The 15,291-nt window shown below is 44.5% G+C and overlaps 1 protein-coding gene across 1 annotated transcript in view; it reads left to right on the top strand.

Annotated features, from left to right (window-relative positions):
• The window catches only part of AMPH (amphiphysin), a 467,360-nt gene that overhangs the window by 347,718 nt on the left and 104,351 nt on the right, over positions 1-15,291 (top strand). The window contains exons 18-19 of the mRNA XM_029587079.1: positions 4,272-4,406; positions 13,126-13,392. Coding sequence (XP_029442939.1) covers positions 4,272-4,406; positions 13,126-13,392 — 402 coding nt within the window. The remainder of the gene's footprint in view (positions 1-4,271; positions 4,407-13,125; positions 13,393-15,291) is intronic.

The raw sequence follows: 15,291 nt of genomic DNA, 5'->3' as shown, positions 1-15,291 counted from the left end.
TAAATCCCCCACCCTCCCGAACACCCCCAAAATGCCTTAAATTACCTGGGGTCCAGAGCGGGGGTCCCGGTGTGATCATTTACTCTCGGGCCTGCGGTGCGTTGTAGAAATGGCGCCGGCACTACCTTTGCCCACAGGTCAAAGGTAGCGCCGGCGCCATTTTGTTTTTTGTCCCCCGACGTCAGGAGCGTAGGAGATCGCTCCCGGACCCCCGCTGGACCCCCAGGGACTTTTGGCCAGCTTGGGGGGGCCTCCTGACCCCCACAAGACTTGCCAAAAGTCCAGCGGGGGTCCGGGAACGACCTCCTGCAGTCGAATCATGTTGCCGTACGGCCGGCGCCATTTTGCACAAAATGGCGCCGGCCGTACGGCAAAACGATTCGAGCGCAGGAGGTCGCTCCCAGACCTCCGCTGGACTTTTGGCAAGTCTTGTGGGGGTCAGGAGGCCCCCCCCAAGCTGGCCAAAAGTCCCTGGGGGTCCAGCGGGGGTCCGGGAGCGATCTCCTACGCTCCTGACGTCGGGGGACAAAAAACAAAATGGCGCCGGCGCTACCTTTGACCTGTGGGCAAAGGTAGCGCCGGCGCCATTTCTACAACGCACCGCAGGCCCGAGAGTAAATGATCACACCGGGACCCCCGCTCTGGACCCCAGGTAATTTAAGGCATTTTGGGGGGGTTCGGGAGGGTGGGGGATTTATTTTAAAGGGTCGGGGTGGGTTTTAGGGATGTTTTAGTGTGCCGGTTTTCCCGCCCTCCCCCGATTTACGATTTACACGATATTTACAAAAACAAAACCGCGACGATCCGATTCCCTCCCCCCCCAGCCGAAATTGATCGTTAAGACGATCGATCACACGATTCACATCTCTAATAAGCAGTGGCGATTTTCTAAGTGAACATGATTAATTGTACTTTATGGACTTCCACTCCAGGAATTTATCCAAATCTTTTTTAAATCCAGCTATACTAACTGCCTTAATCACACATTCTGGCATCAAATTCCATAACTTAATTGTGCGTTAAGTGAAAAATAATTTTTTCTGATTTGTTTTAAACGTGCTACTTGCTAACTTCATGTTATGTCCCCAAGTTCTTCTATTATCTGAAAGAGTAAATAATAGAGATGTGAATTGTGTGCCCGATCGTCTTAACGATCGGGTTCAGCTGGAGGGAGAAAGAAATCTGATCGCTGGAGATGTGAATCGGAATCGGTTCCGATTCACATCGTTAATTTTTTTTTAGTGAGGCCCGACCCTTTAAAATTGACCCCTTACCTTCCCCCAGCCCCCCCGAACCCCCCCCAAAAAAACTTTTTACGAGTACCTGGTGGTCCAGTGGGGCGCGGGGACAGATCTCCCGCTCTCGGGCCATCGGCGCCATTTTGACTGCCACTCAAAAATGGCGCCAATGGCCCGATTAATAAAAAACCCACCCGACCCTTTAAAGATGACCTCTTAACTTCTCCCACCCTCCCGATCCCCCCAAAACATTTTTAAATTACCTGGTGCTCTAGTGGTGGTCCCGGGAGCGATCTCCCGTTCTCGGGCCACTCATAAAGATGGCGCTGATGGCCCTTTGCCCTTACCATGTGACAGGGTATCCGTGCCATTGGCCAGCCCCTGTCACATGGTAGGAGCACTGGCTGGCCGGCGCCATCTTTAAAGATGGCCGCCGCCATCGTAAAGATGCCATACTGGGTCAGACCACTGGTATATAGAGCCTAGCATCTTGTCTCCAACAGTGACCAATCTGGTTTGCTTGGAAGAAGTACTCCCAGTTTTTCTCTCTCAGCTCCCTGAAGTAAGAGTTGGTATTCCTCAAGCTTACCTGTCTAATAATTAATAATTAAGGACCTACATTTTCAGTTTATTTTATTTTTGCTGGGAATTTCAATGTTACAACAAAAATAATCAGTGGGAAATGACTTTGTTATAACACACAGGAGAAAAAGTCACTTTTCCACTGATTACTTTTTTATTATAACATTGAAATTCCCAGGAAAAATAAAAATAAAACTGAAAATGAAGGTCCCTATTAATAATGGGACCCAGAAACTTGTCCAAATCATTATACCCAGCTATATTATTAACTTGATTATATCTTTCAGCCACAAATTCCAGTGCTTAACTGTGTATTAACTGAAAAAATACTTTCTTGAATTTTGTTTTAAATTTGCCTCACTTTTTCTTTCCCTCTATGCACCTCAGCTTGTCTTTCCCCTTACCCCAAGGCAGCATGTCCACTAGTCACTCTCAGCCTCTGCATCTCAACCTGTCTCTTCGCTGGCTTCCTTAGAGACTGCTTTCATATCTCAATAAAAGAATACGTGTTCAGTAATGGACTGCATTATGGCATACAGTGAACATTTTTGAAAACACGATAATGTCACAAGGCATACATTTGGAGTACATTGCTACGACTAGAGGATCTATGCAGTACAGAAAGAGTTGTTACACTACAAAAGACAAAATAAAATGAAAGTTGGATTCATTAACCTCAGATGTGAGGTTATGGGGTCATTGGAGTTGCAGTTTATTCTCATTAGTTTTTTTTTTCTCTGCTATAGTCTATTAGTGCAAATCACTTAGCACTTGTTGTCTCTTGTTTTGAATATGCAATTATTAAAATATCACCCCACACCTTCTGCTTGAGCCTAGAGCCATTATGCCATGAAAGTTTATTGCAGGAGGGGTCCCACTATCACAGGGGGAGGGGAGGGGTCACTGTGATAGTGGGGCTGCTTCTCCGAAAAATCATGCACATTCTTTCGTCTTGTGGCCAAACACCATAGGGCAAAAGAATGCGCCTAGTGGCCTTTTAACACAAATGGTGGCCCCAATCTCAAGGAACTGCTATTGCCTTATTGGGCTGCCCCCCCCCAAAAAAAAAAAGTCTTGTGGCCACATGGGGTGGCTGAGTGGAGGTCAAGGCTGACACCTGGCTCAACCTGGGACCACCTTCCCCAAACTGATAAAAAATTAAAAACATAGTCATGTGGCCACAGCCCCAGCCCCTTCAACCCCGAATCCAACCTAGATTGAGGGTCCCTGGCCCCTCTCCTTTGCCTCCACTTCCCCTTAATATAAGTCCAACAGAGCCCCCATGATCCATTTCTTCCCAATAGCATAAATCCAACAGAGCCCCGCCTTGCTCCACTTCCCCCATCCCCTTCCTGCACCCCCCAAATCTTAAAATTAAGTGGTGGATCCCGCATCAGGGTCAGGGTGCCCACTAGCATGCTGACTTAACCCTGCCCCAGCCATGTGACTTTGGAGGGGTGGAAGGGCCAGGACCCTCAATCTAGTTTGCACTTTGGGGGGTGGGAGGGCCAGAACCCTCAATCTAGATCGGACTTTGGGGGTATGAGAGGGCTGGGGCCAATGCCACGCAGCTACATTTTAAATTTTTTATCACTTTGGGGGAGTCGGGGCTGCCTTGAGTGGCAGCTCTGGGTTGAGCAGGGGCTGACCCCCCTGCTCAACCTCCCCTTGTAGTCACAGGACTTTTTTTTTATCCTTTTGGAGGCCTGATAAATATCATGCAGAGCCTTGTAACCTGCTTTAGAGTCCCAGGGCTCTAATGCTAAATTTAATGAAAATTGAAAAGTTATTTTATCATGGCTAACCACTTTCTCGGATGGCCGTTATAAAATATTTGCATCAAATTGCCTAGAAGTGGCCTTTTTTGCATGCATTTGCATTATTAATGCATGCAAATCACGTGCAAAAAAAGGTCATTGAGGTAGGGGAGGGAACCTGGGCAGGAGATGCAAAATATCTCATATATCACACAGTATCACCGTAATAGTGCTCTATAGTGCGATATACACTGTTTAACGTATGTTAGAGCACTACCATAACTTGATGCATCTTCTAGTGTGTTTGTTAATGCCAGAATGCCCATCAATGTCTATTTAGGCCCACAGGGCATCCAAAGTCTTGCAGTGTTTGGAGAAGAAAGATTACTTACATTGCTATTTTCCTATGTATTGCAAGCATAGTTTTAAAGATGGTCAAGCTTCAATCTCATTGAATACATGGTGGAGCTCTTGGATGGTCATTGGCAACGGATAACATATACAAATTGGACAGCACCATTTTTATTAATGAGTCCTCTTAAATTACTCACAAGTGTATGGTGCCAGAACTTGTGACTGGTTTGTTCTAAGCATCTCAGATGAACTGCTGCTATTAAATGTGATTTCTAGCACTCACGCACTGTTTATAAAAAGAGTGTGGATGAATAATTTGCTGTGATCATCTCATTTTCAGACAGCACCTGTGCATGAGAGTGAAGGTGGTGATGAAGCTGAACAGCCTTATGCAGAAGATAAACTGGCAGAACTGGAGCAGGAGCAAGAGCTGGAACCAGAGTTGGAGGCAACAAGTGAGACAGTAGTACCTCAGGTAGCATCCCACAGTGATATATTTTATGCTCTAGAAAGATTCAAAACACTTTTGTGGAGTTTTTATGTGCTGTATCTAAAAATTTTTATCTGCACTTTAGCTCATCCTAAGAAACTCATGTTTTATCTCCTCCATGAGAAGAAAATCAGAGAAAATGGTCTCCTATCTGTCAAACTAACAGTACTTTCTGACTAACTTTCTGATTTATTTGTAACCTTCCCTTGACACAGGGATCACATTTCCGAGGCTGCAGACTACTGACCCGTTTGGTGCAGCCTCTGAAAAACTAGGTCAGATTTGTGCTGTCAATAACAGGACTACCTGCAGGGCCCAAGGGATCAGTAGAACTTAGTCCACACACATCTATGGTATTCCAATCAAGATAAAAAGTTGTAAAAAGAATCCAAAACTTTAAATCAAACAAAAAGTCAGAAAAAAATCAGCATACAGTCCAAAACATAGAGGTATAACCTAGTTATACTAGACCTAGTACTCACTAATGGGGATAATGTCTCAAATGTCCAGGTAGGTGCCCACCTCAGCACCAGTGATCATCAAACAGTATGATTTGACATTGCAAACAGGATACGGAGACGTCACAAGAAGACCTGATTTTTGACTTTCAAAAATACAGACTTTGTCGAAATGAGGACATACCTGGAGGTAGAACTAGAAGACTGGGAGAGAATGAGAGAGGTGGAACAACAGTGGACCAAACTAAAGGGAGCAATGACAAAAGCAACAAATCTATATGTTAGAAAAGTAAACAAAAGTAAGAGAAATAAGAAACCGACCTGGTTCTCAAAGGAGGTGGCTTACATAATAAAAGCAAAAAAAAGCAGCATTCAGGAATTATAAATGATCCCAAAAAGAAGAATTCAGGGAAGAATACCTGGTGAAACCTAGGGGACGAAGAAAGTAATCAAGAAAGCAAAAAGTCTGGCAGAAGAAAGAAATGTCAAAGAGGTAAAGCAAAGTGAAAAAAATCATTCTTCAGATTACATCAGGGAAAGGAGAAAGGTCCAAAGTGGCATAGTGAAATTGAAAGGTGAACAGGATCAATGTGTGGAGAGAGACAAAGAAATGGTGGAAATATTAAACAAATACTTCAGTTTGGTGTCCAGTAAAGAAGACCCTGGAGAAGGACCGTTGCTAGTTAACAAGACTGTGGAAGGGGAAGGAGCAAATGAAACTCCGTTTACAGAAGAGAATGTATGGGAACAGCTAAGAAGACTGAAAGTAGACAAAGCCATGGAGCCTGATGAGGTTCATCTCAGGATACTTAGGGAACTCAGAGATCTGCTGGTGGGTCCGCTATGTGACCTGTTCAATAGATCCTTGGAAATGGGAGTGGTGCTGAGTGATTGGAGAAGAGCGATGGTGGTCCCTCTTCACAAGAGTGGGAGAAGAGAGGAGACTGGAAACTAGAGGCTGGTTAGCCTCACCCTCAGTGGTGGGAAAATTAATGGAGACTCTGCTGAAAGAAAGGATAGTGAACTATCTACAAACCAGTGGGTTGCCCGATCCGAGATAGCATGGATTCACCAGGAGAAGGTCCTGTCAGATGAATCTGATTTTTTTGATTTGGTGACTAGAGAATTGGATCAGGGAAGAGTGCTCGATGTGATTTACTTGGATTTTATTAAAGTTTTTGATAGGGTCTCATAAAATGAGAAGCTTGGGAGTGAGCGCCAAGGTGGTGGTATGGATCACAAACTGGTTGATGGATAGAAGGCAGCGTGTGATGATAAATGGAACCTGCTCTTAAGAGAAAACAATGTTAAGTGGAGTATCACAGGGATCAGTGTTTGGACCGGTTCTGTTAAATTTCTTTGTGAGTGACATCGCGGAAGGAATAGAAGGTATAATTTGTCTATTTGCGAATGATACTAAGACCTGCCGGAAGAAGTAGAGAGTAGAGAGGTGAGACGTTGATTTAAGGAAGCTTGAATGGTGGGCGAAGATATGACAGCTGAGATCCAATGCCAAGAAGTGCAGTCATGCATCTGGGTGTGGTAATCCAAAAGAGTTGTATGTGATGGGGAGTGAAGGGCTATTGTGCACAGAACAAGAGAGAGACCTTGGCGTGATAGTCTAGCAATCTGACGATGGCGAAGCAATATGACAAGGTGATAGCAAAAGCCAGAAGAATGCTAGGCTGCATTGAGAAAGGAATAACCAGTAAGAAAAAGGAGGTGATAATCCCCTTGTAGAGGTCCTTGGTGAGGCCTCACCTGGAGTACTGTGTTCAGTTCTGGAGACTGTGTCTCAAAAGGGACAGAGACAGGATGGAGGCGGTCCAGAGAAAGGCGACCAAAATGGTGGTGGGTCTCCATCAAATGACTTATGAAAAGAGGTTGAAGGTCCTAAATATTGGAGGAGAGGAGGTGCAAGGGAGATATGATACAGATCTTCAGATACCTGAAAGGTTTTAATGATGCACAAATCAACAACAAATCTTTTCTGTTGGAAAGAAATCAGTAGAACTAGGGCTCATGAAATGAAAATCCAGGGAGGCTGACTCAGAACCAATGTCAGGAAATATTTCTTCACAGAAAGGGTGGTGGATGCCTGAAATGCCCTTCCAGAGGAGGTGGTGAAGATAAGAAACAGTAAAAGATTTCAAAGGGGCATGGGATAAACACTGTGGATCCCTTAAGGCAAGAGAATGTGAATGAAGAAAAAAGTGCATGGGGGGTAACTTGCTGGAGTGGTGGTTACTACCCTTAACCAATAAGCCTTATGCTGTTGATGCAACTCCATCATTGCTCTCTGCTTCAACGGCAGAGAGAAAAGGGGAATTAGATTCAGACAGCAACCAACAAGGACATTGAATTGCACAGTCTGGGAAAACGAATAAGCATGGGAGTAACTTGCTGATACGGCAATTACTAACCTTAACCAGTGCCTAAAACCGGTGCTAAGCTCCTTAAATTTGTTTTCCTGCCTTAATTTCACCCTGTGTTCCCCACTTTATAGGACCTTCATGAAACTGAACACAAATTTAGGGACTCAACCCTAGACAGTTTTCAAAACAATTTTTGGAGCCTAACTCCCAACATTAAGCACCTAAATCCTCTTAAAATCAGTCTGCCCATGACCTTGAGTAATATACATTGAAAACTTATTTGGCTTTCAAGTGATATTGGAGAAAACAATTAATGGGCCTTGATTAGTCACATATGCATTGGTACAAATAAAAATAAAGCCGGCTAAATTTCCTCAAAAATTGCACATAATGTTATTTCATTGCAGAAAAATGTTTCCCCTTTTTAGCCTGGTTTTGGTGCCTGGGTTCTACTTATTCTCTGCGATTTTATCAACTTTCTACATCTTCCTAAATAGACCTGCCAGTCTATTTAAGTTTAAAAAGTACTCAAGTGAGCTGATGCCATTTAAAAGATTCTTTTTTGTAATGTAAATGTGCACAAAATGGATGGCCAACCATTTAGTTGCAAAATAGAAAACAAGTGACAGACATAGAAGTGCCCATACATGAAGCGAGAGGACAATATTCAGAGGGTTTTTATGCGGGTAAAATATTGCGTTTTACCCACAAAAGTGGCACTTTGAATATTGTTCAATCTGTGGGGGAAAGTATGCATGTTGTTTAGCATATTGTGGGCAGATTTATAAATCTGCGCACCAGGCCGCGAACAAGAGTACACGGGATTTCAATGGATACGCGCATAGCCGCGCGTATCCATTAAAATCCGGGGTCGGCGTGCACAAATTTGCCCAAAACGGCAGCCTGCGCGCGCCGAGCCGCACAGCCCTGCCTCCGTTCCCTCCGAAGCCACTCCAAAATCGGAGCGGCCTTGGAGGGAACTTTTGTTCCACCCCCCCCCCTACCTTTGTTGGCAAAGTTACGCCTGCTGGAAGCAGGCGTAACTTTGCGCGCACCGAGCCGGCTGCTGCACTCCATGTTCCGGTCCGGGGGCTGGTCCGGAGGCCGCGGCCACACCCCCGGGCCGAAACGCCGCTTCACTCGTGGCACGCCCCGACACGCCCCTCCATGCAAGCCCCGGGACTTACGCGCGTCCTGGGGCTTAGGCTCGGCGCACGCAGGGGAGGTTTGGGGTAGGTTTTTAGGGGGTACACGCATATCTTACGTGCGTACCCCTTTGAAAATCTACCCCTGTGGATTCTGGAGTTGTTTCCAGGGTTGGAGAGGGGACAGAGAGAGGGAACTACTCGTGTATATTTGATTATGCACCACCTACCTGCATAGTTTATTACAGAAAAATTACATGCAGAGAAAGCAGGCACAATCTCTGTGGATGATTTTTGCAAAGGAAAATAATCAATGCAAAAGCCTGTGCGGACTTTTGCTTTGATTATTGGCACAAAGCCCCTGGCTAAAATACGCATGGAGTCTTCACCAATGTAAGCAGTTTTGATTATTGCTTGTGGTTGCAGGTTATAGCAGTCCTCCCAATTAAAACTACAAGGAGATGTACTTGCAAAAGAGAGAGCTCATCATTGGTGCTGCCAAAGTTTTATTCTGGAAAAAAAAAAATATCTTAAATAGTTGGGATTATAGAAACGTATCCCTTTTCCTGACACCTGATAAGGCACTTGCACAGATTAAGAAAAACTGAGCACCAACAAAGCAAGCTATTGCTTGCTTTATCAAAAATGTTTACCATTGTGTTATAAACCACAGTAAAGAAGTGCATATATTAGGCATTGGTAGACCATCATAGTAAGCACTACCGGTTTATTTCACCTTCTTTGCTTTATATTTAATCATAGGTCCCCTGTTCATAACTATTCTTTCTTGTTTTTTGAGTTTGCAAATACAATTATCATCTGAGCTTTCATGTGTTCCTTGGCTTTTCAGTAATGCATGCTTCTACAGCCGTGGCATTAAAATTCCACTTTTCATCCCAACATGCGTCAGGGGTATCATTTATTTCTTCCTTTACGTTTGTAGCTCCTCGGATATGACAGGAGCCAAGTTCGAGTCTAGCTTTGTGTTATGTCAGTAAGGACCCAGATACTCAGACCCAGAAAACAATTGCTCTTTAGGGATATGGCACATCTAAACCAAAAAAAGTCATTTTCAGTTTGTTTGGATGGAAGGAACAGAAAATGGTCTTGCCCCAAAAATACCTGAAAATGTGGATGTTTTTCAGTTTATTTTAAAAAAAAAAGTGGCTTCCTGAGCTCCTCACCCCCACCCAGTCCCTGTTCACTGCTTCCCAGGGTTTCCCTGGGGCCAAACCAGGGCCTCCCAGACCCCTCTTAACCCTTCATTGGGGGCTCCTACTTACCTTTTCTCTGGGGGATCCTTGAGGCAGAAAGGGACAGGAGCGATGCCCACTCACTCCTGCCCTGACAGCTTCCCTTTAAAAATGGCATTGGCCGACCCTGAGATCAGAGTCAAAGTGATGTCAAAATGGCACCAATCTCGACACTGGCTAGTGTCATTATGTTTTAATCAGTGTACTGGCCATGCAAACATATGGATATGTACGGGCACTGAGCTGAGCATCATCATTTTGATGTTACATTGGCACCAGTCTCAGGGCCAGCCAGTGCCATTTTTTAAAAGATTGTGCTGGGGCAGGAGTGATTGGGCATTGCTCCTGCCCTCTTTCTTTCTTGAGAATCCCCACAGAAAGGGTAAGAGGCTTGGGAGATTCCTGGTTCTAGTAAATCTTTTAGGGGGCAGATAGGGCTCAAAGAGGTATAGGGACACCCAGATTAGGGCTTGGCTCTGCAAGTTTCTTGGAGGTGAAGAGGGCGATCATAGGGCCTCATGAAGCCCTGGTTCATTTTTTTTTATGTGTTTTGGGGAGAGTTGATAATGTTTGTTTCAGTTTGGCAAAATAACCAAACCAAAATAAACATTAAATTAACCGAAAAAGGAACAAAATGAAAAAAAATGAGGTGAACAATGTTCTTCTGGCTTAGGAAGCCTTATTGTTCTCTGTGATGAAAAAAAATGGTTTGTTGGCCCAATCCCAATCAAGGTCAAGAATATATGAGAACAAAATGTGGATCGGGGAAAACCGTTTAGCATCAATAAAGATCTGGAACGAACACACTCACCCTACATTCAGGCTGTCCAGAGAAAACTGCCTCCTTCTCCTCACTGGGAATAAATGTGCAGTTCATTGTTTAAAAAACACTGGTCTGTAGTCACTAGTCTAGTCTATTGCAGTATAAACTTGGGAGCAGAAGATTGTACACAAAGACAAAATCTAAAACTCAAAGTCCCTGACAATTTCTTTGTTCTGTTCTTTCAGAAAGAGCTACAGGTGTGGCCTCACCAGTGAGCCTTGGTTGAAACCATGTAGTGCATTTTAGTTTTACGTTTTCAGGCAATATAGAATAAAGAAGTGCTCGTTTCGTCTTCCTTCCTTGCATTATCTGCTGTAATGGTTGGTTTATTAGGCTAACATACTTACATTGTCTTCTATACCCATTTAGGCCTTATTGATCTTAGATTGATTGTCGGTATTCCAGTGTGATGATGTAGACATCTGTTTGTACCCTGAAACACTGTCTGGTCAAAATAAACTTACATTACAGTCCATCCTCCAAATTATCAAATTTCAGGAGGAAAACTACTGAATTTAAAAACCCACAGCCCCCACGCTATTGGGTATAAAATCACAGTCCAAATATTAGACAAAGGAACAGCACCAGTGGCAGAGCAAGAGATAAAAAATATCTTATCCAAATAGAATTTAAAAAGTAGATATCACAGCCTTAGCAAGAGGGGCAAAATTCTTTGCAGTGAAGCAAAATACTGGCATGGATCAGGAAAATCTGATTCTTAGTGATATTTTGTAACTCCTCCCCATCACCACCACACCTTTCCAGGGGTCACCTTTGGGCACCACAAGAGTGGGAAAAAATCGTTCTGGAGCACTAGAGCAAGATTCAACCAGTGGGGGTGGATAGCAAAGCTATAAGGCCCAAGGGGCGTCACACACCAAAAAGGTTTGTTTCAAACTAGAAAAAAGACTAATTACAGTCCAAAGATTAAAGTTTAGATCAGTGATTCCCAGCCCTGTCCTGGGGACCCCCCAGCAGTCGTGTTTTCAGGATATCAGCAATGAATATGCATGAGAGAAAAATTGCATGCCCTGCCTCCATAACATGCAAATTTTCTCTCATGCATATTCATCGTGGATATCCTGAAAACCTGACTGGCTGGGGGGGTCCCCAAGACAAGGTTGGGAACCACTGGTCTAAATCATGGCTGAAATTACTTGCCACTAAACTCTGATAACACTGAAATATTGATTTGAGTGAATTACCTTCTGCGACTCATCTTCAGTGTTTAACTTGGCAGGCCAACAACACTGAAGTCTTCTCTATTATTCGTAATCTTGGGTCAGGCTCCCGGCACAGCGGCTCATATTTGCTGCTGTGCAGGGATCGTGCGCCAGAAGTCGGCCAGTGCACACAACTTACTTCATAGCTGAAGTAAGTTTGGAGATAAAAAAAGAAAACGAAAGGTAGGGGGAAAAGGGTATGGGAAGGGAAGGTGGGATGGGGGGTAGGGAATGGGGAAGGCAGCGCATATCGGTGCGGGCTCAGCGCGCGCATGGTGCACAATTGTGCACCCCCTTGCACGTGCCGACCCCCGATTTTATAACTTGCACGCGCAAGTACAATTTACAGAAGACTCTTCCCTCTCAGGTCCCCACCAGGGCTTTTTTCCTCCTTTAAGCCCAGTGAAGAGCAGTAAACTTCTCCTTTGTCAAACTCAGGCTGTGGGCTCCCCAGGTTAGGAGGGTGTCCCTTTGGTCAGATGGTCCTTATCCTTCTAGATGGCTCTCCAGTCTGTACTGAGGGGGGGGGGGTCCTCCCTTTGTTTCTCCAGCAAATATCAAAGTCTTGAACATTCCAGCTCTTAACTTTTCCCAGGCTGATTGCAGAAATCCTCTGGCTCAAAAGCTCATCTAGCATTCTCCTGTAGGGAACGCCTCAGACACAAAACTCAAACATTCCAAACCGAACTCCTCCCAAGTTCTCATGGAAGCATGTTTTTATGCCGTCACCAAGCCCATCCCATTTGTCAGAAGCTACGTCCTTCCACTCACCAGCTCAACTGCATTTCCCCGTACTTCCCATTTCTGGAAAGTTCTCAGTGTTAGACATAGCTAGCAATTCGGCCTCATAGTATGGCTTAGTTTCCTTACAAGAATATACACAAATTCAGCACGAAATTTACATATTTTTAGGTCAACTTTGTATGTAAGATTTGCTATTAATAATCCTGTCTGTATTTTGTTCTTACTGCTAAAGTTTCAATTTTATCAGCCAAAATGAGGCTATAAGTTTGTTTTTATCAGACCAGTGATAGACATGAAATATCCTTGCTTTCTGGCTGGCTGCTAAAATTTGAGACTTTAGGAGTTGTGAGGTGGCATGGATACAGAAGATTCATGAGCCACAATGGAGACTCAATAAACTGTTCCAGAAATTTCTGAATCCCAGACTAATTGATGGAGCAAAGGAAACAGAGCATTTGTACTGTAAATCTAAATCCATTAAAACCCAGTGCCAGATCATCAATTCTCATCCAATTTAGTGGAGCAAAAGCTCTATCCTCTTCCAAACCTAACCCCAGAAAAAAAATGTTTTCTACTGTAATTATTTGGAACTATTGTATGTTTTATAGAGCAAAAATAACTAACAATGTAAAAATTAAATGTTAGCAGCAATAAAGAGATACTTTACCTTCACTTTCTTCCAGGAAAAAGCTGTTATTCCTTCAGTGGTAATAGAACCAGCATCCAACAATGAAGGAGAGGAAGAGGATTTTGATCCCCACATTGTTTGCCAACCTAAGGTTATAATAGAGGACACCAGCGTTCAGAGTGATGCCACCGAGATACCAGAAGCTTCCTGTGAGCAGAACCCTGTGATAGAAAGTCAGACAGTGCCTAGTGAAGGAAGCAAAGAGAACGTAGCACCAGAGGCTGATAAATCTTGTGCTGAGCCACCTGGCTTTCTCTATAAGGTACCATTTAATAATGAATATTCATGACCTCTTTTGAAAACGTCTTTGATCCTAGGATATAATTTATCAAAGATCTGTAGTGATGCGATGCCATCCCATCACAGCATATGTACATTTTTCGGAGAGGTCCACATTAGGAATGGGCACATTTTTATAGAATTCATCTGTACCACTTCAAATTGTGGCAGCTTGCATTAATGTGCTCTGGAAATTATCTGGATCCTTACTGCTTCAGGAAGTGAGAACCACAAATCATAGTGATGGTTTGCTTTGCATTCTTTTGAGATTAAGACCATTATAAGCGAGGCAAAGAGGCAATTCCCCCTATCTCTGTGCTTTGGGGGGCGTTCCAACCAATCCCTGCAGACTTATTGCCAGCCTCTCTCTCTCTCCTTTTCACTCATGCCCTCCCCCTCTTGTTCTCCATGGCTTTTCTCCTTTTTACTTTCCTTGGTTCAGGGAAGTCGGTTTGAGCCACGTGACACCACCAGTGCCTTGAAATGTGATTGGGGGGGGAAGGTAGGAAAACCGAGAAGCCTTCAGGAGGATGCAGAGAGACAGAAAGGCACAGAGATAGGCTGGAAAGGGAGGGGAGAGAGAGAATGTGAAGACAGGAATGAGGTATAGGAAGGAAGAGAGACAGCCAAATAAGGGGAGGGTAAGAAACAGACTACGAGGAAGGAAAAGAGAAAGAGACCACAGTGGTAAGGAATGAGTGGCAGACAGGTTACAAAAGAAAGAGTGTGTAAAAAGATAGAAAATAGTGAGGGTAGCAAAGCAACTGAACTGAAAGAAGACTGAGGGGATGAAGAAGAAAGAGAACTTTTAGAAGGGAGGAGAGAGAAAATCATGGAGAAAGAGGAGAAGAGAAAGAGACAAGTTGGGTTTGAACAGGTAAAGAGGAACTTTACAGTGGGTGAGTGAGAGAGGAGAAATAGGCTTGGGCGGGCTAGTGAAAAAGAGGCAGGCTGGGGAAGAGGATGAGAGATAGGGTGGAATGCAAGTGAGAGAAAAAGGAAGGTGTAAGGAGGGAATCAGATCTAATGGAGAAAGAGATTTTGGAGAGGAGAAAGACAATCTGCAGAATGAAAGGATAGGGAACCAGGGAGAATAGAGAAAATTATAGGCCAGAGACAGGCTTGGAAAGGGAAGATATGAGGGGAATAGAGACTCAGCCAGCAGAAATGAAACGCATACATAGGTTGCAGGGAGAGAGAGCTGCAGGCCTAGAGGTGAGACATAAATGCAGGCTAGGAAAAGAGACGCACAGACTTAAAAAGAGGACACGCAGGGGAGGGACAGAAGCAGCAAAGGGTATATATATTAGAGATGTGAATCGTGTGCCAGATCGTCTTAATGATCAGGTTCGGCTGGGGGGGGGGAGAAATCTGATCGTTAAGATATGTGAATTGGAATCGTTTTCCGATTCCAATTCACATCGCTAATTTTTTTTTTAGGGAGGCCGCGCGCTGAAAAAAAAACCCACCCGACCCTTTAAATCAACCCCCCTTAGCCTCCCCCACCCTCCCGACCCCCCCAAAACCTTTTAAAATTACCTGGTGGTCCAGGGGGGCCTCGGGAGCGATTTCATGTTTCCCAGGCATCAGCTGCGCTAAAATAAAATGGCGCGATGCCCCTTTGCCCTTACCATGTGACAGGGTATCCGTGCCATTGGCCGGCCCTGTCACATGGTAGGAGCACTGGATGGACGGCGCCATCTTTAAAGATGGCGCCGGCCTTTTACTCATCAGCCCTATTTACTATACTCTATAATAGGGGCTGATGAGTAAAGATGGCCGCCGCTGAGCCCCAGGGTACTTTAAGGCATTTGGGGGGGTTCGGGAGGGGGGGGGGGGGGGATTTAATTTAAAGGGTCGGGGGTGGGTTTTAGGGGGATTT

Source organism: Rhinatrema bivittatum, chromosome 2, assembly GCF_901001135.1.
Source record: "Rhinatrema bivittatum chromosome 2, aRhiBiv1.1, whole genome shotgun sequence".
Lineage (NCBI taxonomy): Eukaryota > Metazoa > Chordata > Amphibia > Gymnophiona > Rhinatrematidae > Rhinatrema > Rhinatrema bivittatum.
Note: the sequence above shows the minus strand (reverse complement) of the source record. Positions and strands in the feature narration are given on the sequence as shown.